The sequence below is a fragment of the Chiloscyllium plagiosum genome, unplaced genomic scaffold, assembly GCF_037043375.1.
Source record: "Chiloscyllium plagiosum isolate Xiang-an unplaced genomic scaffold, Cpla_swu_hap1 HiC_scaffold_29, whole genome shotgun sequence".
Classification (NCBI taxonomy): Eukaryota; Metazoa; Chordata; class Chondrichthyes; order Orectolobiformes; family Hemiscylliidae; genus Chiloscyllium; species Chiloscyllium plagiosum.
This window is the reverse complement of record NW_028270167.1, coordinates 8,148,816-8,174,097: the sequence shown is the minus strand read 5'-3', so window position 1 is coordinate 8,174,097 and position 25,282 is coordinate 8,148,816. Positions and strand designations below refer to the sequence as shown.

Genomic DNA, 25,282 nt, shown 5'->3' with positions numbered 1-25,282 from the left:
AAACGGATACCCACACAATTTCATCAACAGATGCCTAAGGGAAAGACAACGGAACGAGGACATGCCGCAACCCAAAGGACTAGCCACACTACCATACATCAAGAGCATTTCCGAACTGACAGCCAGACTACTGCGACCACTAGGATTCATAACAGCACACAAACCAACAGCCACTCTCAGACAACAACTCACCAGAACGAAGGACCCGATACGCAGCATGAGCAAAACCAATGTAGTGTACAAAATCCCATGCAAGGACTGCACAAAACACTATATAGGACAAACAGGAAGACAGCTAACGATCCGCATCCATGAACACCAATTAGCCACGAAACGACACGACCAGCTATCCTTAGTAGCCACACACGCAGATGACAAGCAACATGAGTTCGACTGGGGCAATACTACAATTATAGGACAAGCCAAACAGAGAACAGCCAGGGAATTCCTAGAGGCATGGCACTCATCCACAGATTCAATCAATAAGCACATCGACCTGGACCCAATATACCGACCACTGCAACGGACAGCTGGAACTGACAACCGGAAGCGGCAGATTCAAACCACTACAAATGCCGGAGGAAAGATCACAGAAGCGCTTCACAGGAGGCTCCCAAGCACTGAAGATATCACCTAGACAGGGGACGAAACGTCTGCAACACAAATTCCCAGCTCGGTGAACAGAACCACAACAACGAGCACCCAAGCTACAAATCTTCACACAAACGTTGAACACCTACGAGTGAGGGATGACTGATTGAAATGTGTAAGATCATGAATGTTATTAACAAGGCATAGAAAGGTTGCTTTGGCATGGAAAGGATGTTTTCTCTAATTGGTGAGCCCACAATTAGGGGGATATTGTTTTGCATTTTTAGAACAGATTTGTCTCAAAGGGTAGTGGAAGAGAATAATTGAATATTTTTAAAGACAGAGGTAGATAAATTCTTGTTAGGCGGGGAATCAAAGGTTATCAGGGGAAGATGGGAATGTGGAATCTGAAACACAAACAGATCTTTATAGAATGGCCAAGCAAGCACTCAAGAGGCTGAAACTGCCTACTTCTGTTCCTGTTTCATATGTTTGCAACCAAGGTCCAGAGTCCAGAATATCACCAAGATTGGGAGATATAGAAGGGAAAGTCAGATAACGAAACAATATCTGAGACTGGAACTGAATATGTTGTAGCTAACGTGGGTGAACAGAATAATAAATGAGGGAAAGCATTTAACATGTAAGAGATAGTGGGAAAGAATAAACTCAATCGGAAGCTGTAATAATGAACACTAGTTACAGCATAGAGTGAGGCAAGGATCAGGATGCTGGTTTTGCAGCTTAGAAAGAATAAGTAAATAAAGTTTGTGGGATTACTTTCCATAGCAGTATTGATTAAATGGAGTTAGAGTGCATTCAAGTTGAATCTATTCTACCACCAATTAAACCAGGTTCCTAAAAGTCGATAAACATAACCAGTCTCTTCAGGTAATTCTCCAGATGTATTAGCTTCAGCACAGCTACCCATGAGTCACAGTTCATAAGGTTACACCCTCACTTTATGTATTTCATGCAGGACGTAAGAATTTCCAATCCATGTAGTTCTCGGAGCTCAGTCCTATGCCTGAGTACAGTGAAAGAAACATTTATCAATTTCAATGAGAACTGTTTCTTGTTAAAATTTAATATTAAAATCGCATTAATCTCTGGAGGATTTCATTCATTAAGATAATGACTATATTAAAAGTACCAGCATGAGATGGTGCCTGATTCCAGCAATACAGAACCAGTTGGCTCTGCTAGTGCTACCTAACCAGAAACATTTCTTTACAATCAATCACAGATATGAACATTAACAATGGGACATTTATTGCCTATCCTGTGGGTTTGGTCACATGAATGAAATAGGATATGCCGAGATTCATGTTTTACGTAAACACCAGCATGGCCCAAGTGACCAATGGTCTATTTCCAAACAGTGAGCCCAATATAATGTTTGTAATGATACAGCTAAACAGCTTTAGTCAGTAGTACCCAAAGACTGGCTAAAGATTATTGTTAACAAATGGCAAATAATATCAAATTCTAAGCTTATAGAGCCATAGAGATGTACAGCACAGAAACAGACCCGTTGATCAAACTCATCCATGCCGACCAGATATCCCAACCCAAACTAGTCCCACCTGCCAGCACCCGGCCCATATCCCTCCAAACCCTTCCTATTCATATACCCATCCAGACGCCTTTTAAATGATGCAATTGTACCAGCCTCCACCACTTCCTCTGGCAGCTCATTCCATACACATAACACCCTCTGAGTGAAAGACTTGGCTCTTGGGTCTCTTTTATATCTTTCCCCTCTCACCCTAAACCTATGCCCTCTAGTTCTAGACTTCCCCACCCCAGGGAAAAGACTTTGTCTATTTATCCTATCCATGCCCCTCATGATTTTATGAACCTTTATAAGGTCACCCCTCAGCCTCCAACGTTCCAGGGAAAACAGTCCCAGCCTATTCAACCTCTCCCTATAGCTCAAATCCTCCAACACTGGCAACATCTTTGTAAATCGTTTCTGAACCCTTTCAAGTTTCACAACATCTTTCCGATAGGAAGGAGACCAGAATTGCACGTAATATTCCAACAGTGGCCTAACCAATGTCCTGTACAGCCGCAACATGACCACCCAACCCCTGTACTCAATACTCTGACCAATAAAGGAAAGCATATCAAACGGCTTCTTCACTATCCTATCTATCTGTGACTCCACTTTCAAGGAGCTATGAACCTGCACTCCAAGGTCTCTTTGTTCAGCAATAATCCCCAGTACTTTACCATTAAGTATATAAGTCCTACTAAGATTTGCTTTCCCAAAATGCAGCACCTCACATTTATCTAAGTTAAACTCCATCTGCCACTCCTCAGCCCATTGGCTCATCTGATCAAGATCCCGTTGTAATCTGAGGTAACCTTCTTCGCTGTCCACTACACCTCCAATTTTGGCGTCATCTGCAAACTTACTAACTATACCTCTTATGCTCACATCCAAATCATTTATATAAATGATGAAAAGTAGTGGACCCAGCACTGATCCATGTGGCACTCCACTGGTCACAGGCCTCCAGTCTGAAGAACAACCCTCCACCACCCTGTCTTCTACCTTTGAGCCAGTTCTGTATCCAAATGCCAGGTTCTCCCTGTATTCCATGAGATCTAACCTTGCTAACCAGTCTCCCATGGGGAACCTTGTCGAACGCCTTACTGAAGTCCAGAAAGACCACATCTAACTCTCTGTCCTCATAATCCTGCTACTTCTTCAAAAAACGCAATTAAGTTTGTGAGACATGATTTCCCACGCACAAAGCCATGCTGACTATCCCAAATCAGTCCTTGCCTTTCCAAATACATGTACAGCCTGTCCCTCTGGATTCCCTCCAACAACTTGCCCACCACCGACGTTAGGCTCACTGGTCTATAGTTCCCTGGCTTGTCCTTACCACCTTTCTTAAACAGTGGTATGACATTAGCCAACCTCCAGTTTTCCAGCACTTCACCTGTGACTATTGATGATACAAATATCTCAGTAAGAGGCCCAGCAATCACTTCCCTAGCTTCCCACAGAGTTCAAGGGTACACCTGATCAGGTCCTAGGGATTTATCCACTTTTATGCATTTCAACATATCCAGCTCTTCTTCCTCTATAATATGGACATTTTTCAAGATGTCACCATCTAATTCCCTACATTCTATATCTTCCATATCCTTTCCCACAGTAAATACTGATGCTAAATACTCATTTAGTATCTCCTCTATTTCCTACAGCTCCACACAAAGGCCACCTTGCTGATCTTTGTGGGGCCCTATTCTCTCCCTAGTTACCCTTTTGTCCTTAATGTATTTGTAAAAACCCTTTGGATTCTCCTTAACTCTATTTGACAAATCTATCTCATGACCCCTTTTTGCCCTCCTGATTTCTCTCTTAAGTATACTTCTACTGCCTTTGTACTCTTCTAAGGATTCACTCGATCTATCCTGTCTATACCTGACACATGCTTCCTTCTTTTTCTTAACAAAACCCTCAATTTCGTTAACCATCCAGCATTCCCTGTACCTACCAGCCTTTCCTTTCACCCTAACAGGAATATACTTTCTCTGGAATCTTGTTATCTCATTTCTGAAGGCTTCCTATTTTGTAGCCGTCCCTTTACCTGCGAACATCTGCGCCCAATCAGCTTTTGAAAGTTCTTGTCTAATACTGTCAAAATTGGTCATCCTCCAATTTAGAACTGCAAGTTTTAGATCTGGTCTATCCTTTTCCATCATTCTCTAAGCTCTTCCTATTCATATCCCCTGCAACACAGCTACGTTTAAACTAAGTAGCGGGGGGGAAGGGGACAAACTGGATGTTTAAGAAGGAAATTGAAGGGAAAGTTAGAACAAAAGAAGTCAAGAAAGACACCGGAATCAATGAGGCAGAAAACTCAGAAAGGGATCATGCTGTAAGGTTGAGTGAAATAGGAGTTGATGGGAAGGGTGAGGGCAGTAACAAATTAAAAATACTATACATGAATGCACGAAGCATTAGAAATAAGATGGATGAGCTTGAGGCTCTTTTGGAAATTGGCAGATACGATATTGTGAGGATAACTGAGACGTGGCTTCAAGTGGACAGGGCCTGGGAAATGAATATTCAAGGCTACACGGGCTATCGTAAGGACAGACTGACGGGCAGAGGGGGTGGGGTGGCTATGTTGGTAAGGGATGATATTCAGTCCCTTGCACGGGGGGACCTAGAATCAGGGGATGTAGAGTCAGTGTGGATAGAGCTGAGAAATACTAAGGGTAAAAAGACCCTCTGGGGAGTCATCTACAGGCCCCCAAACAGTAGTCTGGATGTCGGATGTAAGTTGAATCAGGAACTGAAATTGGCCTGTCGCAAAGATGTTACTACAGTTGTTATGGGGGATTTCAACATGCAGGTAGACTGGGAGAATCAGGATGGTATTGGACCTCAAGAAAGAGACTTTGTGGAGTGCCTCAGAGATGGATTCTTAGAACAGCTGGTGCTGGAGCCGACCAGGGAGAAGGCAATTCTGGATCTGGTATTGTGCAACGAACCAGAATTGGTCAGGGACCTCGAAGTGAAGGAGCCATTGGGAAGTAGTGACCATAATACAATAAGCTTCAATCTGCAATTTGAGAGGGAGAGGGTACAATCGGAAGTGACAATATTTCTGTTGAATAAAGGGAACTATGGAGCTATGAGGGAGGAGCTGGCCAAAGTTCAATGGTGCAATACCTTAGCAGGGATGACAGTGGAGGAACAATGGCGGATATTTCTGTGTATAATGCAGAAGTTGCAGGATCAGTTCATTCCAAAAAGGAAGAAAGATCCTAGGAGGAGGCATGGGTGGCCGTGGCTGACGAGGGAAGTTAAGAAACATATAAAGTTAAAAGAGAAAAAGTATAACATAGCAAAGATAAGTGGGAAAACGGAGGACTGGGAAGCTTTTAAAGAACAACAGAGGATTACTAAGAAGGAAATACGCAGAGAAAAAATGGTCAAAAATATAAAGATTAGATTACATTACAATGTGGAAACAGGCCCTTCAGCCCAACAAGTCCGCCGAAGCGCAACCCACCCATACCCCTACATTTACCCCTTACCTAACACTACGGGCAATTTAGCATGGCCAATTCACCTGCACATCTTTGGACTGTGGGAGGAAACCGGAGCACCCGGAGGAAATCCACGCAGACACGGGGAGAACGTGCAAACTCCACACAGTCAGTCGCTTGAGGCGGGAATTGAGCCCGGGTCTCTGGCGGCACGGTGGCACAGTGGTTAGCACTGCAGCCTCACAGCGCCAGAGACCCGGGTTCAATTCCCGCCTCAGGCGACTGACTGTGTGGAGTTTGCACATTCTCCCCGTGACTGCGTGGGTTTCCTCCGGGTGCTCCGGTTTTCTCCCACAATCCAAAAAAATGTGCAGGTTAGGTGAATTGGCCACGCTAAATTGACCGTAGTGTTAGGTAAGGGGTAAATGTAGGAGAATGGGTCTGGGTGGGTTACGCTTCAGCGGGTCGGTTTGGACTTGTTGGGCCGAAGGGCCTGTTTCCACACTGTAGGTAATCTAATTCAAAATCTAATTCAATAATTCAAAGTCCACACCGACCCGCCGAAGCGCAACCCACCCATACCCCTACATTTACCCCTTACCTAACACTACGGGCAATTTAGCATGGCCAATTCACCTAACCTGCACATCTTTGGACTGTGGGAGGAAACCGGAGCACCCGGAGGAAATCCACGCAGACACGGAGAGAACGTGCAAACTCCACACAGTCAGTCGCTTGAGGCGGGAATTGAGCCCGGGTCTCTGGCGCTGTGAGGCAACAGTGCTAACCACTGTGCCACCGTGCCGCCCACTAAAGGAGGATAGTAAAAACTTTTTTAGGTATGTGAAAGGCAAAAAATTGGTTAAGACTAAAATTGAGGAATATATTAAGGGGAACAAAGAAATGGCAGAAGAATTGAATTGGTACTTCAGGTCTGTGTTCACTGGGGAAGACACAAGCAATCTCCTGAGGTAACAGTGGCTGAAGGACCTGAACTTAAGGGAATTTATATTTGCCAGGAATTGGTGTTGGAGAGACTGTTAGTTCTGAAGGTTGATAAGTCCCCGGGGCCTGATGGTCTGCATCCCAGGGTACTGAAGGAGGTGGCTCAAGAAATCATGGATGCATTGGTGATTATTTTCCAGAGTTCGTTAGATTCGGGATCAGTTCCTGCAGATTGGAGGGTGGCTAATGTTATACCACTTTTTAAGAAAGGTGGGAGAGAGAAAGCAGGAAATTATAGACCAGTTAGTCTGACCTCAGTGGTAGGAAAGATGCTGGAGTCTATTATAAAGGATGAAATTACGACACACCTGGATAGTAGTAACAGGATAGGTCAGAGTCAGCATGGATTTATGAAGGGAAATCATGCTTGACTAATCTTCTGGAATTTTTTGAGGATCTAACTCTGAAGATGGATGAGGGAGATCCAGTAAATGTAGTGTACCTGGATTTTCAGAAAGCTTTTGATAAAGTTCCACATAGGAGGTTAGTCAGCAAAATTAGGGTGCATGGTATTGGGGGCAAAGTACTAACTTTGATTGAAAGTTGGTTGGCTGATAGGAAACAAAGAGTAGTGATAAACGGTTCCATTTCGGAATGGCAGGTGGTGACCAGTGGGGTACCGCAGGGATCCGTGCTGGGACCGCAGCTTTTTACAATATATGTTAATGATATAGAAGATGGTATTAGCAATAACATTAGCAAATTTGCTGATGATACTAAAAGCTGGGTGGCAGGGTGAAATGTGATGAGGATGTTAGGAGATTACAGGGTGACCTGGACAAGTTAGGTGAGTGGTCAGATGCATGGCAGATGCAGTTTAATGTGGATAAATGTATGGTTATCCACTTTGGTGGCAAGAACAGGAAGGCAGATTACTACCTAAATGGAATCAATTTAGGTAAAGAGGCAGTACAGAGAGATCTGGGTGTTCTTGTACACCAGGAGAAAGTGAGGGCTGCAGATGCTGGAGATCAGAGCTGAAAATGTGTTGCTGGAAAAGCGCAGCAGGTCAGGCAGCATCCAAGGAACAGGAGAATCGACGTTTCGGGCATAAGCCCTTCCTGAAGAAGGGCTTACGCCCGAAACGTCGATTCTCCTGTTCCTTGGATGCTGCCTGACCTGCTGTGCTTTTCCAGCAACACATTTTCAGCTCTGTTCTTGTACACCAGTCAATGAAGGTAAGCATGCAGGTACAGCAGGTAGTGAAGAAGGCTAATCGCATGCTGGCCTTCATAACAAGAGGGATTGAGTATAGAAGCAAAGAGGTTCTTCTGCAGCTGTACAGGGCCCTGGTGAGACCACACCTGGAGTACTGTGTGCAGTTCTGGTCTCCAAATTTGAGGAAAGACATTCTGGCTAATAAGGGAGTGCAGCGTAGGTTCACGAGGTCAATTCCTGGAATGGCAGGATTACCTTACACTGAAAGACTGGAGCGACTGGGCTTGTATACCCTTGAGTTTAAGAGACTGAGAGGGGATCTGATTGAGACACATAAGATTATTAAAGGTTTGGACATTCTGGCTGCAGGAAACATTTTTCCGTTGATGGGTAAGTGCCGAACCAGAGGACACAGCTTAAAAATACAGGTTATACCATTTAGGACAGAGATGAGGAGAAACTTCTTCACCCAGAGAGTGGTGGCTGTGTGATATGCTCTGCCCCAGAGGGCAGTAGAGGCGCAGTCTCTGGATTCATTTAAGAAAGAGTTGGATAGAGCTCTCAAGGATAGTGGAATCAAGGGTTATGAAGATAAGGCAGGAACAGGATACTGATTAAGGATGATCAGCCATGATCATATTGAATGGTGGTGCAGGCTCGAAGGGCAGAATGGCCTACTCCTGCAGCTATTGTCTATTTTAAATGTTGTAATTCTGCCAGCCTCCACCACTTCCTCTGGCAGCTCATTCCATAAACGCACCACCCTCTGTGTGAAAACATTGCTCCTTAGGTCCCTTTTAAATCTTCCCCCTCTCAACATAAACCTATGCTAATAGAATGATGGTCACTAGCCCCAAAGTGCTCCCCCACTGACACCTCAATCACCTGCCCTGCCTTATTTTCCAAGAGTAGTTCAAGTTTTGTACCTTCTCTTGTAAGTACATCAACATACTGAATCAGAAAATTTTCTTGTACACACTTAACAAATTCATCTCCATCTAAACTCTTAATACTATGGCAGTCCCAGTCTATGTTTGGGAAGTTAAAATCCCCTACCATAACCACCCTATTATTCTTACAGATAACAAAGATCGCCTTCCAAATTTGTTTTTCAATTTCCCTCTGACTATTAGGGGGTCTATAATACAATCCTAATAAGATGATCATCCCTTTCCTACATCTCACCAGTTTCATTTATACTGCAGTCCATGTGGAACAGCAAGCATATGATAATCCTTTCACATGGACAGTTGTTAAACCTTACCTGGATTCTGCCAAGCAAAGTTTACCTAGAGCGATTGCTGCATTCTGCTGGAGGCCATTTTGCTTGGCATCACCACCAGCATGCTTTAACAACACTCTGACGATGTCCGAATTGAGTAGAGATGTAGCAGCTCCAGGGATCTCGAAGCAGTGCGAAAGGCAAAGGGCAGCGTTCCCCACCACTAACTCATCGTCTGAAGACAACAGTTTCCTTAGACCACTGAGCTCTGAGAATAGACAATGGAATGAGAGAGTCAGAAGTTTAGAAAACATGGACAGGGTTTCAAAAAGGTTAGCGAATGCATTGGCATTAAAACAAAATGGAGTTTCACAATCAGTACCAGGCCTGAATCAAGTTGCTGGTATGAGCACAGCAGGCAGGGCATTTAAAATTAACTCTGGGTATCAGGACTGGAGTCAGGAGGAAGAACTGCTGTTGAAGCATCAAGACTCTACACCTGCAGAGGAACAACTTTCAGAACTGCAAGTGTGGTGCAACAGAGAGAAAAGAACAAAACAAGGTGTTTTCTCACAGGTACTAGAAACCCAATGTCAGGACGAGATGCGGGTCCTGGGATAGTGCTGTTCATTAATTGTCATTCATTGGATGCCCCAACAGTTCAGATGGCGGAAAGCCCAAGGTCAGCGCTGGCAGCACAGGCTGGCCAGCAGCCCCACTGGGAGAGGTGAGCACTGTAGAGATAGAAAATAGAGTGTGCAGACACCTCCTGCAGAAATTGAGAAATTCAAAAGGCCCACAGTTGTTCAGTATGGAGGGTAACTACTCCACATGAATGGTTAGAACCAAGGCCATTGCCTGAGCATACCTGTAGTTCATTCATTAGGCACTTATGGCCTCAGGTTTTCCACCAGTGACTGCCACCACAGTTCTGCCTGCCTCCAGACTCAGCTGGGGAAGGGTGAGAGCATCTGATGCTGAGAAAATGCCAGTGGGTATGAAAATTGAACCTAATTAGCCTAACAGGCTCCCAATTTCTGTGGAGCAGATTGTCAATTCCAGTAGCCCAGGAAACTTGCTAGGATGCAGGACAACATCAGCACAGCCATTCCAACAAGCAACTATCTAAATCTCCTGCCTGCCCACTGTCTCTGAAGTAAAGTTCAGCCCATGGTGTTTACAAGCATCAGAAGGGGCTCATGAACCTTGTACAAAGTTCACCTTTCTTTTTAAGCTATAGTTCATGAATTTTAGAGAGCTGTATAAAAGTATATGCAGTACAAATAAAAACAGAAAATGGATTAAGTCACAACAGGTCAATTTGCACAAGAGAGAAAAATAGTTGCTACATTATCAGGCACTCAGCATTTCTACCTTGGCCATGTGTTGCTATTCCTTCATCACTACTTACTCAAATTTCATCATAGCACCATCAGCAAATACAATGCTAATTGAAGTGCTTTTTTAAATTCTATACCTAGTATTCCACAAGCCCTAAGGATGCACTTTCTGGTGACAGTGGTCATTATCAGACGGCCAATAAAATTAGGCTAATAATTGAGTTATCTTACTCTTTCAGGCATTTATTATATGTCCTACACCTGACATTGCCAAGAATTGGAGTAAATGTTTCTTTTAAATCATGGTTATGCAATGTTTTAATAATAGCTGTGAACAGAATCATTATTATAACAACATTCTGTTTACTGGTAGTGCTGAAAAATGTACCGGAAAGTGCTGCTTGTAATAGTATAATTTATAAATAGATCCAAAACATTAACTCTGATTTCACTCCACAGATGCTGCCAGACCTACTGAGCTTTTCCAACAATTTTTGATTTTGTTTCTGATTTCTGGCATCAACTGTTCTTTTGGTTTTTATTTAGTTTATAAATAGTGTGTTGTATTTCAATGTATATAGTGTATCCTCTCAGCCCTAGATGTTCTGCTCAAGGTTAATGACAATAGCATGTTAAAGTTTGCTGTCATCAAAAAATAAATATCACATACTTTTATCACACTTAACAATCTCTTCACAGGCATGCTCGCTGTGACTGCTGCAGACAGCCAGATTTTTCACAGCGTATCGTGTAGTTGTCATCCCACCCACCTGAAACACAAAACAAATCAAACCAATGATGTACACCGGGTGACAGTCAGGGAATCAGGTGAGTAAAAATTCAGTCATCTTTTTTCTCTGCTTTAATTCCCCTTCCCCATGCACTCCGAGATTCATAAATGTGCTTCCTCCCCTACCTCCCAACTCCCACATCGCTAGTTTATCATCTGAAGGTCATTAGATCAATGGGCTCTGAGAATGGACAATGGAATGAGAGAGCCAAAAGCATTTCAGAAAACTGGATGGGGTTTCGAAAAGGGTAATCAAGTCGTACACCATTAAAGGTATCAGTTCACATTGAGTTACGGTTCCATAGCAAACAGCAGTTCTTTGGTACATTATCAAATGATCATCTTTCAAGTGTGAGCCTTATTCAACTCAGCAGGTTTCTGAACTGCTTCGTCTTCCGTTGCCAGTTTTAAAAAAAACACTGGTGAAGAAAAACTAAGTCATTGATTCAAACTAGTAACTAATGTTTACATCAAATCATAGAATGACACAGCATAAGGAGGGGGCCATTTACTTCATCATGCCAACTGTCTGGCAGAGTTATTAATTGATCTTACTCTCCTGTTGTTTTCTCATAAATGATTTCCTTTCTGGTACTTATCCAATTCTCGTTTGAAATATACTATTGAAATGTTTCCACCAGCCTTTCAGGCCATGTATTCCAAATCACAACAACATAGAACCATAGATTATGGCACAGTGAAAGTTAATTTCGACTATCAATTCTATGTCAGATGAAGCATAAATAAAACATTTTCTCATGTCGCCTATGTCTCTTTTGCCAAAAACCTTAAAACTGTAACCTGTAGTTACTGAGTGGCACTGCTAACAGATTTTCAATTTTACTCTAACAGAAGCATATGGGATACAGCTATTAAAAAGCTGATCTGTAACATATACAAAAGTTTCTGTGTTTAACAGTGTTTTCTACCTTTATAAACCTGAGCATTTTCTTCACGATTTCAGATTTCAATGCTTTTTCCACTGCTTCAGCAGACTGAGGGAGCATGTGACTCAGAAGCCCTGTGGCTCTCTGAAAAATAACAAAAATTACTAAACTCTGAAAGCTGCAAGTAAGGTGATACAGATAACTTATTAGCAACATTTTAGGTCATCCCTTAAAACACCTTGCATATTCCAATAAGGGCAGCTACATTTCAATTAGGGAATGAAACACAACAGTAATTAGGTCAGGGATGAATGATACTTACTGTGAGAATACCACCATCTGCACTCCCAAGCAAGGAGATGCACCTTTCTGTAATAGCTGGAGCTTTTGCCTAAAACACATAGATAGAAATTTAAGAAGAAAAAGCCAGACACCATGAGAGGGGAGATACAATTACAGGATAAACCAAATTTATAAACTTTCTTACACAGATCCCCGTACTCCTTTTATCCATTTAGAGTCATAGAGATGTACAGCATGGAAACAAACCCTTCGGTCCAACCCTTCCATGCCGACAAGATATCCCAACCTAATCTAGTCCCGCCTGCCAGCACCCGGCCCATATCCCTCCAAACCCTTCCTATTCATTTACCCATCCAAATGCCTCTTAAATGTTGCAATTGTACCAGCCTCCACTACATCCTCTGGCAGCTTATTCCATACACCTACCACCCTCTGGGTGAAAAAGTTGCCCATTAGGTCTCTTTTATATCTTTCCCCTCTCACCCTAAACCTATGCTCTCTAGTTCTGGACTCCCCGACCCCAGGGAAAAGACTTTGCCTATTTATCCTATCCATGCCCCTCATAATTTTGTAAACCTCTATAAGGTCACCCCTCAGCCTCCGACGCTCCAGGGAAAACAGCCCGAGCATATTCAACCTCTCCCTGTAGCTCAAATCCTCCAACCCTGGCAACATCCTTGTAAATCTTTTCTGAACCCTTTCAAGTTTCACAACATCTTTCCAATAGGAAGGAGACCAGAATTGCACGCAATATTCCAACAGTGGCCTAACCAATGTCCTGTACAGCCGCAACATGACCTCCCAACTCCTGTATTCAATACTCTGACCAATAAAGGAAAGCATACCAAACGCCTTCTTCACTATCCTATCTACCTGCGACTCCACTTTCAAGAAGCTATGAACCTGCACTCCAAGGTCTCTTTGTTCAGCAACACTCCCTAGGACCTTACCATTAAGTGTATAAGTCCTGCTAAGATTTGCTTTCCCAAAATGCAGCACCTCGCATTTATCTGAATTAAACTCCATCTGCCACTTCTCAGCCCATTGGCCCATCTGGTCAAGATCCTGTTGTAATCTGAGGTAACCCTCTTCACTGTCCACTACATCTCCAATTTTGGTGTCATCTGCAAACTTACTAACTGTACCTCTTATGCTCGCATTACTTAACTCACAGTGGAAGAATGTAAGTAATTTCTATTTTACAGAATTAGAAGAATTAAATTGTAAGATGCACTTAAGATAACTTAATTTAGTCAATTCTTTTCCATTATATATTTCATGCCTCAGGCAACATATGGTAATACAGTACAGATTTTTGGTTCAGTAGTAATTAAGGTACAAGCAGGACTCTCTGCCAAAATGATCACTTTCAATAAATGGTGTGTAGCTGATAGCTTTGCTGCAAGCAGTGCAGTCATACGAAATGCGTGAAAAAAAATCCTACTGATCCACAGAAAACAGAGATAGCCAGCACTAAGTTTCTAGCTTATGTGGAATTGCCTCATCTCAGCAAGTCAGTGTCTCAAGTACAGGAAGATTCTTGATTGCTGTCCAAGTAGTCTTGCTGCATTGTGTTTGCATGAATATCAGCTACAGATTAGTTCAGGTTCAGTTCTGATAAACTATGGATGCTAAATGAATGATTGCTAAATTAATTAATCAGATGCATGCATGAAACACAGTGGCACCTAGGAATTGTAGTGCCACTGCCTTCACGAAGTGCAGGGAAATATTTTAAAACCAGTATCTAAAGATCAACACTGCCTGTCCTGTCCTTATCTTCATACCTGGATGGTGCAGCATTGCTCCACGGAAAGGTTTACCATCAGGCCCAGGAGAGCGTACAAGGTTTCTCTGTAGTCAGTCTCAGGGACAGATGATATAGCTTCATCCTGAACAAATGGAGAAACAAAGTTGTTAAAAATTGGGTGACTGTCAAGTATTTGAGAAGAAACAGCCTCAAATCAAAAGATAAAATACAGGCTTAGAAATTAATTCTGTCATAATGTAAAATCCCATGTTATGCTTTGTAACCAAATTAAGGAGAAATACGGTGGTCTGATCAGAATCAAGATCACTTTGATTACCAGTCCACTCCTTAGACTGTAAGTCATAGAAGCAGAAGCAGGCCATTCAGCCCGTGGAAACTGCTCTGCTATTCACTGAGATCATAGCTGCTCTGATCATCTTCAATTAGACTTTTCTGCCTTCGCTCCATATCCCTTGATTTCCTGTTGATAAAAGTCTGTCTATCTCAGCCTTGAATATCCTTAATGACCCAGCCCACTATGGTATGTAATTCCACAGATTCCTTCCAATCTTTCCAGTATTTCATATCGGAACATTCAAACCACCAGTTCACTCCTACATCTCTAAATGTTTTCTGCAATGAGAATCAAACAGATTTTACCACAGGATCAATCCTGAGCCCACATCTGCTGTGGCAAAGTTGAGCCATAACAGCAGGAGGAACTGACATTAGGAAATCCATCTTCATATGGAGTAATCAATAACCAGGTCAGACCTTTGGACAAAATGACGCAAATAAGGACACCTGGAAATAGCAATGAACCATTTGGGTTGCATAATTGAAAAGGAGAGGAGTTTTAAATAAATTATAGACTGTGGGCATTGCCAGCTAAGCCAGCATGAATTCCTCATCCTAAATTACCCTGGATTAGGTGGTGGTGAGCTATCTTCTTGAAGTGCTGCTGTCACTGCTGCGTAGGTACAGCCCCATTGCTTTTAGGGTGGGAACCCAGGACTTTGATCCAGTGATAGTGAAGGAATGGGTGGATAGTTCCAAATCAGGATGGAGTGGGGGAACTTGCTCGGGCTATGTTTCCATAGATTTTTTGCCATTTCTTTCTAGAATAGCAGAGGTCATAGGTTTGGAAGATGCTGTTGGAGGAGTGTTGGTGAGTTTTCAAAGTGCATCTCATGGATGGTATACACTGTTGTCTCTTGACTTTTTTCCGAATTCATTCATGGAATATGGGTGTTGCTGGCATTTACTGACTGCCTCTAATTGCTCAGAGTTGCTAGAAGTAAAGAAGGATTACTGGCAACTTTAAAAAGCAAAATTTTCAAAGTTATCTTTGGTGTGATGACATCCAGTGATCCTTTTAAAGACCACTGGCTTAGCGCCATACCTGAAGAAACTTGTAAAATGTAAAAATTCATAGGTGACAGACTAACACATAGTGTGTTGTACTGCATGTTTGTGAAAATCGTAGTCCTCAAGTCAGTTTCCGACAGGTGCTCCGAACAAATACAGGAGACTCCAACTAATATGGTGTACAGTCCTGAACTGTTAGAGAATGAGCATCCATATTGGGTCCTGTTTTTCACCCAAATAAAATGGGTACCACATAATCAAACCATCTGACTTATAGTCAAGAGTTTGTCCCTGAGTCAAGGCTGACGCTCACCACCTAATCTCTGTAAATTATGCAGACTCCTGTCATACATATTATTTCAACAAAGATAATATTGATAGCCACTTAAAAACAATACAAAATATGTTACGTTTCAAATGAAAAATTAAGAAAAGTTATTAAGAACGTCAATGCCTGATAATGAGTAAAGCTGTTTGTCATTGAAGCAATACTCACTAAATAGGTTTCAGTGGCACATTTAATATCCTAAATGGGCACAGGAAATATCCAACTTGAGATAAAAACAGCAGCGCCAATGTGGAAATTCAAGTCTGTCTATGTTGTAAGAAAACTTACAATAGCAGCTAGGCAAGACTCCCAGTATTCTTCTCTCCCTGCTATTTGTCCAGAAATTGCCTTGTCAGTTGCAAAGCTCCCAATGATGGATATGCATTGTGGAAAGACCTGCTTATTCACCAACTTCAAGTTTTTCTGCAACAAATATCAAACAAGCAAAAATAAAATGTGCATTAGAAACAGTAACATGAATATTTGAAGCCGAAATTAGGCAAGTGAAAAATATAACTTGTGTACAAATAATCTCTGAGGTATTGTAAATGTAATGTCAAATTACACTCTCAAATACACACTGACTGTTATGTGACTGGTGGATAAGTGAAAAGGTTCAGCATTCATTTCTTACCAAGAGAATTTCAAATGATGGTAACACATTAACTGTAAAATCATTTCGACAATACTTTTTAAACCTAATGGAAAAGAAATCAAAGATGAAATTGCCGTAATAAAAATTGCAATAAAACAGGAAGAAAATGCTCATCATATCTGAAAACAAAACTATTTTATACACTCCAGGATTGTCTTTTAATATGGGAGGCAAGGCTTGGCTAAAGGATTTTAATAATCACAATTTATCAGTCAATGCACAGAGAGTTGAAGAATGGTGACTAACAACCATTTTTAAAGAAGCATTCGTCCATTTTTAAATGCTTGATATTTTTAATTGTCTACTGCTGAGATATGATTGAACATGCTTAATCAAACTGAGTCCCACTCCCCCAAACTCCTTGACTTGAAGAAGTTTCAAAGGTCTCAGTATTTGTTTTCAAACTGTCTGCCCTTGGAAGGTACAGTGAGCTACCATCAGTGCTGTACCCGTTCTGCTCTCCATCAACATGATGCAAGTACAAAAACCGAGCTTCTCGAGGTGTCCGTAGAATAACTAAGAGACTTAGAATAACAGAACTATTGGTTTTATAGTCTTTCTTTTTGCTCTACCTAAGATGAAACAGCTAGCTGCACCTGACAGCATGCACACTGCAAGACTGAAATATAGTCCCATTTTATTAAGCAAATTTTCCATGGCTTTGGTTATGGTGAGTCTGGGATCGAGACACTTGTTGAGACCATATTTTCTGTGCACCATCTGATATCTGTTCTAGAAAAAGTACTGGAGAAGGTACATAAAAGCTCTACAATGATGATGACAGGATGAGCAATTCAGCCCCCTGCAAATGTAATCTAAAAGGACATAGAAGCATAGAACATAGGAGTAGAGGATTCAACCCTGCTCTACTACTCAATACAACCCTGTTCCCACTTTCTCCTGGTACTCGTTGATTCAGTTAGGCCTAAGAACTATATTCACTCCTTCTTAAAAATGATAAATGATTTGGCATTTCTGTGGCAGAGAATTTCACAGGTTCAGCATTCTCTATTCATAGAAATATCTACTCATCTCAGTAAATGGCCTACCCTGTATCCTTAAACTGTGAACAAAAACATCAGGAACATTTTTCCTGAATTTACTCTGTATGCATTTTATAGATTAAAATGAGATCCCTCCGCATTCTTCTAAACTCCAGTGAATACAATCCTAACTAATCTAATCTCTCTTCATACATCAGTCCTTCCAACCCAGGAATCAGTCTGGGTAAACCCTGCTTGCATTCCTTTCATTGCTGAAAAATCCTTTCTTAGATATGGAAACCGAAACTACGCACAGTACCCCAGCTGTGGTCTCATCATGATATCCCTGCCCCTCCGCTTTCTGAAGGCCAACATAACATTTGCTTTATTCACTGTCTGCTACACCTGCATACCTACTTTGTGGTGAGTGTATAAGGACACGTGCCCCTTTCTAAATCTTGTTTTTGTAACCAAAGTGGAGAATCTCACATTTATCCACATTACACTCCATCAATTTGCTCACTCACTCAATTTGTCCAAATCAAATGGAAGCACTTCTGCATCCTCCTCAGAGTTCACCCTCCCACCCAATTTTGTCACCTGCAAGCTTGGAGATATGATATTTAGTTCAGTCATCTAAATCATCAATATGATTAATGCATGTAGAAAGCTATTCGGCTCAAGGGCAATTGGGGATAGGCAACAAACACTGGCTTTGCGAATGGTGGCCTTGTCCTAAGAAAAATAAAGGAAAAATCTCAGTTTGAGAAGTGTAACTGGATTACTTCTTTAGATAAGAGACGGCTGAGGGGTAGTAGAGTTTTGATTATGAATGCGTTTGATGGGATAGCTGTAGATGGAGGGTAGGTGTTTTCACTTGCGGGGAAATCAAAACTAGGAGCATAAGTAATAAGTCTAATAAAGAATTCACAAGAAACTTCTTTACCCAGTGACTTGAATGTAGTACCAGCTATCATAAGGAGTGCTTGAGGCAAAAAGCATTCAAGGGGAAGCTAGATAAGTCCAAGAGGGAGAAGGGAGTAGAGAGCTATACTGATAAGGTTAGATGAAGTAGAAAGGAAGAGGCCAGTTTGGAGTGTGAACACTGAAACAGATGTGTTGGATCAAATGGTCTGTTTCTACACTGAAAACATCAAGCAGTTCTATAAAAATACAGAAACTTCATGGTGATCAAATTACAAGTAGAAATCTTGATGGTGTTTGAAGAACACTGGAGAATAATAAAATCTACTTCTGTGATCTGACTGATCAAAATGACTCAACAATACAACATTTTACACACAAAGACTAAGTATATGATAAAGCAATTAAGAAAAGTGTCAACTTTTGAAGAAGATAAATATGACGAAATTACTTATTCTCTGGCACTAGGCTGGCGAGGATTCCCATGGCAGTGCTCGCAATTGTATCAGTGCAATTCAAAAATCCCAAAAGGATCTGCATCAACCTACAGAAAAAGACAATGGACATCAGCCAGCCAGGAAAGAAAGAACGCACATTTATACAGTTCCTCATCATAATCCCAGGATATCCATAAGCAGTTTAAAGATAATGGATAACCTTTGAAAAACATTCACACCTAAATATGAAACAAACGCCACCATCCGGACACATAAAATTGCTATAAATCAGAGTGTAGCTAACTTCAGAACTGTTCTAAAGATGAGTCATACTGAACTTGAAGAATTAATTGTTTCTCTCTCCACAGTCGCTGCCAGACCTGCTGAATCTCTCCACCGTTCTCTGTGTTTATAACAAAACTTCAGTTATATTCCCCCTAACTGCAGCTTAATATTACATGGTTTGACAAAGTAGATGCAGAAAGGCTGTTTGCCCTGATGAAATTACGACCCATCTGGATAGCAGTAACAGGGTAGGTCACAGTCAGCATGGATTTATGAAGGGGAAATCATGCTTGACTAATCTTCTGGATTTCTTTGAGGATGTAACTCTGAAGATGGACAAGGGAGATCTGGTGGATGTAGTGTACCTGGACTTTCAGAAAGCTTTTGATAAAGTCCCACAAAGGAGGTTAGTGAGCAAAATTAGGGCGCATGGTATTGGGGACAAAGTGCTGACTTGGATTGAAAGTTGGTTGGCTGATAGGAAACAAAGACCAGTAGTGATAAACAGCTCCCTTTCGGAATGGCAGGTGATGACCAGTGGGGTACCGCAGGGATCAGTGCTGGGGCCGCAGCTTTTTACAATATATATTAATGATATAGAAGATGGTATTATTAGTAACATCAGCAAATTTGCTGATGATACAAAGCTGGGTGGCAGGGTGAAGTGTGATGAGGATGTTAGGAGATTACAGAGTGACCTGGACAGGTTAGGTGAGTGGTCAGATGCATGGCAGATGCTGTTTAATGTGGATAAATGTATGGTTATCCACTTTGGTGGCAAGAACAGGAAGGCAGATTACTACCTAAATGGAGTCAAGTTAGGTAAAGGGGTATTACAAAAAGATCTGGGTGTTCTTGTACACCAGTCACTGAACGCAAGCATAAAGGTACAACAGGTAGTAAAGAAAGCTAATAGCATGCTGACCTTCATAACAAGAGGGATTGAGTATAGAAGCAAAGAGGTTCTTCTGCAGCTGTATGAAGTAAGACAATGCAGAGGCCAATCAGCCCATCAAGCTTCTCCGCCATTGAATAAATTCATGGCTGATCTGATTATTTCACATTCCAGCCCTACCCCCCCAATAATCTTAAGGGTCACTGAACTTTAGATTTAGATTAGATAAGATTCCCTACAGCGTGGAAACAGGCTCTTCGGCCCAACAAGTCCACACTGACCCTCCGAAGAGTAACCCACCCAGACCCATTTCCCTTTTCTGCAGCTAATACTATAGGCAATTTAGCATGGCCAATTCACCTGACCTGCACATCTTTGGACTGTGGGAGGAAACCGGAGCACGCGGAGGAAACCCACGCAGACACAGGGAAAACGTGCAAACTCCACACAGTCAGTCACCTGAGGCTGGAATCAAACCTGGGACCCTGGTGCTGTGAGGCAGCAGTGCTAACCACTGAGCCACCGTGCTCCCTCTTGAAACATTAACTCTGCTTTTTCTCCACAGATGCTTCCGGACCTGCTGGCTTTCTTTCACTCCCCTTGTTTATTAAGAATCTATCCACTTGTGTCTTATAAATATCTCAGAACTCTCCACTTCCATTGTCTTCTGAGGAAGTGGTCCAAAGATTCACGAACCTGAGAGAAAAAATGGCTCCTTATCTCTTTCTTAAATGGACAATCCTTTATTTTTAAACAGCGACCCCCTAGTTCTTAGAGAAGGATCTTTCTATTCTACTAGACCACCAGTGCAAAATTAACTACCGGGAAAATGGGTTCTGCATCAAATGGTTTGAGGCCCAAGAAACTATACTGACAAACTGATTACTTAATTTTATTCCAAGGCTGACATTCTATCACAGGATATTGTCTTTAGTGACAAACCAATGAGCAATGGTATCCTGTATACATGGAAACATGACCTGCACTTTTGTCATTTGTTGCAATACATGCTGGATCAAATGAATTTTTCACAATCATTTCAGCGGTCACGGGAAGATCTCCACTGATTAAACTCCAGTACAAATCTTTGAAAGTGATGAGGTTTAGATTTAAGATAGTAGCTTAGTAGTAAACCAACTGCACTGGGAAACTGAGATTACCAGGTCAACTGAAAATATCAATCTGCCTACCTTTCATTTCCCTATATGGTACAGGTATGTGTCAGTTGTTACTTTACATATCTATAACCTTTATTGTTGCAATATCTTCTTATTAACTACCACCTAAAAATGTGTTCACATACTGTAAGTTTACTAGTCCTTCCACATCACCACAAAAAGCAATCTCTATTGATCTATTTACATGGCTGAGAGACAGGATTACCTTGTTAAATTCAGATTGCACAGCAGTAAACCTTTTCCATACTCTGACAATAAATAGCTGGATAGTAAAGTTATGCACTCAGTGTAGATTTCACTCTCTTTACAGGACAACAGATCTAGTAACTGTTCACTTGTACCAGAAGTGATAAGTAAACGTTGATTCTCCTCTGTAAACCAAAGAAACAAACTATAGATTAAAGGTGCAAACAAAGTTTCCAAGCCATATTATGACCTTAGAATGAAATTTGTTAAACAAACACCATTTATTTCACATTGTGGCCTCTTTCTGTAAAAGGTGTCTGTCCCAGGATTATTCACATGTCTTGTTCACTGGAAGAGTGAACTTGTAATTCCATCCTGCTCCTGCAGAAATGGCTAATGCAATTGCAGCTTGTTACAAAATATAAGAACACACAAAGGGTAGGAAGATCATTCAGTCACTGAAACCCACCCTTTCAGTTCTCCAACTCTGGGGGTTTGGCAGCACATTATATTTGTTGAATGACTTTAGATTGTCCCAAGAATGCCTTTAGATTGCTACGGGGAGAATGCGGGTAAGTGGAATTGAAATGCCCATCAGCCATGATTGAATGGCGAGTGGACTCGATGGGCCGAATGGCCTTACTTCCGCTCCTATGTCTTATGGTCTTAAGTAGCAATCTAAAGAATTCTCAGTTTTAAATTTACTTTCTTCTGATTTATTTTCAAATCCTTATGGAGTTACTTCAACTATACCAGTTGGTATTTTATATGCTGAGGTTCTGAGCCACTTTTTGTTATTAACTCTGCAGCTTAAGGTCTTTGAACATTAAGACCATAATCTTGCTGTCTGTAATCAACAGCTTTACTTTTTCTTCAATCCTTCTCTTCTCCGAGATGCAGTGACTGAACAGATTAAAATAAATCTGTTGCAAAAAGTAACTCAATAACTATATAAGTATCCAAACAACTAATTACCATTCCCATGACAGACAGCCTGCCACAGCACAAGGACAGCAACACACAGCTCCACTTCATAAGGTTCTTTCACTGAGCTGGTAAGACTCCTGTTAAATACAGAAAATTACATAGGTCCGGCCTTTTCAAAAATTCTACGAATAAAAATCCTGGCATGGTCAAAACTTAGAAAAACAATGATTAGTAAAGTAGATTTCAATTGATTCAATTTGCTTGGAAAAAGGTTACATATAAATAAATTAGTGAAATTTGCATTAATTCTATTCATTAATTACCATTTGATTAATTACCATTAGTTCATTAATTTCATATACTTCTGCAGTTTCTCGACGTGCATTTACAATGTAAAGCCTAGATTGGTAAAGAGATAAACTACTATAAATGTCTCAGGATTAGAGTGGTGCTGGAAAAGCACAGCAGGTCAGACAGCATCCGAGGAGCAGGAAAATCAGAAATGATGACATAAATGTCTGGTAACACACAGCACAGTGTCAGCTCTTGAATTTAAATTGTACGTGTGCTACAATAAAGGCGTGATTCTATGCTGGCAACAGGAAAGCTGATGCATCAGGTTACTTTCAGTGGGATAGTGTATCAGAGCTACCTTCTCAAAGCTGCATCACAGTGCTTGCCAAAATTTGACTTGCTGTCAAATAAAGTCCTTTCACTGGTGAATCTCAAAACATATGTTGTTATCATACCACTACTATTTATTTCTGCTTACCCCAAATAGCTGGTCTTTCAGGCACTGCAGTATCTGATCTAATGCAAGTTATAAAGGTTAGTAGAAGCAAAATTCATTTCAAAATGCCTCTATGCTGTTCTTAATTTTGATTGGTCTCAGTATCTGTTTCTGGTATTGACAATAACCATAATACCATACCTTCTTAGAATCTCGTTGTCACTGATAATACTGAATCCATTATTTGTTCTGAATAAAGTCTGTTCAGTGCCTAAAAGCAGACAAAGGACATATTCATGACAAAGTTAAGAACACACAAATATCCTTGTCCTTTATGACAGATTGAAATGTATCAGATTCCAAGAACAGGGAAAATCATAAATAGAATAGAAAACCATTTATATAAACAAAAAGTTCTTATTCCATGTTTAATAGGAACAGAAACTAAGAGATAATATATAACATACTATGTTGAAGTTATACGGGATGTTGGTGAAGCCTTTTCTGGTATACTACGTGCAGTTCTGGACACTCTGTTATAGGAAGGATAGGATTTGGAAGAGATTTACTGTACCAGGATGTTGCCAGAAATGGAGGGCTTGAGCGATAAGGACAGGATGGGACCTTTTTCACTGCAGTGTAGAAGGTTAAGGGGTTACCTTATAGAGGTTCATAAAACCATGAGAGATATAGATAGGGTTCAAAGTTTGTGCGAAGATTTGTAGCTCGGGTGCTCGTTGTTGTGGTTCTGTTCGCCGAGCTGGAAGTTTTTGTTGCAAACGTTTCGTCCCCTGGCTAGGCGACATCATCAGTGCTTGGGAGCCTCCTGCGAAGTGCTTCTTTGATGTTTCCTCCGGTGTATATAGTGGTCTGTCCCTGCCACTTCCGGTTGTCAGTTTCAGCTGTCCACTGTTGTGGTTGGTATATTGGGTCCAGGTCAATGTGTTTGTTGATGGAGTTTGTGGATGAATGCCATGCCTCTAGGAATTCCCTGGCTGTTCTCTGTCTGGCTTGCCCTATGATAGTAGTGTTGTCCCAGTCGAATTCATGTTGCTTGTTGTCTGCGTGTGTGGCTACTAAGGATAGCTGGTCGTGTCGTTTCGTGGCTAGTTGATGTTCATGTATGCGGATTGTTAGCTGTCTTCCTCTTTGTCCTATATAGTGTTTAGTGCAGTCCTTGCATGGTATTTTGTACACTACATTCGTCTTGCTCATGTTGGGTATCGGGTCCTTCGTTCTGGTGAGTTGTTGTCTGAGCGTGGCTGTTGGTTTGTGTGCCGTTATGAGTCCTAGGGGTCGCAGTAGTCTGGCTGTCAGTTCCGAGATGCTCCTGATGTATGGTAGTGTGGCTAGTCCTTTTGGTTGTGGTATGTCCTCGTTCCGTGGTCTTTCTCTTAGGCATCTGTTGATGAAGTTGCGCGGGTATCCGTTTTTGGCGAATACCTTGTATAGGTGTTCATCTTCTTCTTTTTGCAGTTCTGGTGTACTGCAGTGTGTTGTGGCCCTTTTGAATAGTGTCTTGATGCAGCTTCGTTTGTGTGGTTACTTTCATAGTTTAGGACTTGGTCTGTGTGTGTGGCTTTCCTGTATACCTTTGTGGTGAATTCTCCGTTCGGTGTTCTCTGTACCATCACGTTTAGGAATGGGAGTTGGCTATCCTTTTCTTCTTCTCTCGTGAATCGGATTCCTGTGAGTGTGGCATTGATGATCCGGTGTGTTTTTTCTATTTCCGTGTTTTTAATGATTACAGATGTGTCATCGACAGGAATCCGATTCACGAGAGAAGAAGAAAAGGATAGCCAACTCCCATTCCTAGACGTGATGGTACAGAGCACACCGAACGGAGAATTCACTACAAAGGTATACAGGAAAGCCACACACACAGACCAAGTCCTAAACTATGAAAGTAACCACCCCAACACACACAAACGAAGCTGCATCAGGACACTATTCAAAAGGGCCACAACACACTGCAGTACACCAGAACTGCAAAAAGAAGAAGAGGAACACCTATACAAGGTATTCGCCAAAAACGGATACCCGCGCAACTTCATCAACAGATGCCTAAGAGAAAGACCACGGAACGAGGACATACCACAACCAAAAGGACTAGCCACACTACCATACATCCGGAGCATCTCGGAACTGACAGCCAGACTACTGCGACCCCTAGGACTCATAACGGCACACAAACCAACAGCCACGCTCAGACAACAACTCACCAGAACGAAGGACCCGATACCCAACATGAGCAAGACGAATGTAGTGTACAAAATACCATGCAAGGACTGCACTAAACACTATATAGGACAAAGAGGAAG

At 41.7% G+C, this 25,282-nt stretch overlaps 1 protein-coding gene across 2 annotated transcripts in view; it reads right to left on the bottom strand.

The window, feature by feature from the left end:
- Positions 1 to 606: 606 nt before the first annotated feature.
- Positions 607 to 25,282, bottom strand: part of ttc12 (tetratricopeptide repeat domain 12) — a 41,587-nt gene continuing 16,911 nt past the window's right edge. The window contains exons 10-21 of one of the 2 annotated variants that reach the window (XM_043676551.2): positions 23,163 to 23,232; positions 22,280 to 22,368; positions 21,324 to 21,489; positions 18,775 to 18,867; positions 16,396 to 16,459; positions 16,050 to 16,184; positions 14,103 to 14,207; positions 12,335 to 12,403; positions 12,055 to 12,156; positions 11,006 to 11,105; positions 9,038 to 9,263; positions 607 to 1,618 (exon numbers count right to left, since the gene is read on the bottom strand). In XM_043676551.2, coding sequence (XP_043532486.1) covers positions 1,549 to 1,618; positions 9,038 to 9,263; positions 11,006 to 11,105; positions 12,055 to 12,156; positions 12,335 to 12,403; positions 14,103 to 14,207; positions 16,050 to 16,184; positions 16,396 to 16,459; positions 18,775 to 18,867; positions 21,324 to 21,489; positions 22,280 to 22,368; positions 23,163 to 23,232 — 1,289 coding nt within the window. In that variant the 3' untranslated portion in view covers positions 607 to 1,548. The remainder of the gene's footprint in view (positions 1,619 to 9,037; positions 9,264 to 11,005; positions 11,106 to 12,054; positions 12,157 to 12,334; positions 12,404 to 14,102; positions 14,208 to 16,049; positions 16,185 to 16,395; positions 16,460 to 18,774; positions 18,868 to 21,323; positions 21,490 to 22,279; positions 22,369 to 23,162; positions 23,233 to 25,282) is intronic. The other variant, XM_043676552.2, reaches the window with a different exon arrangement.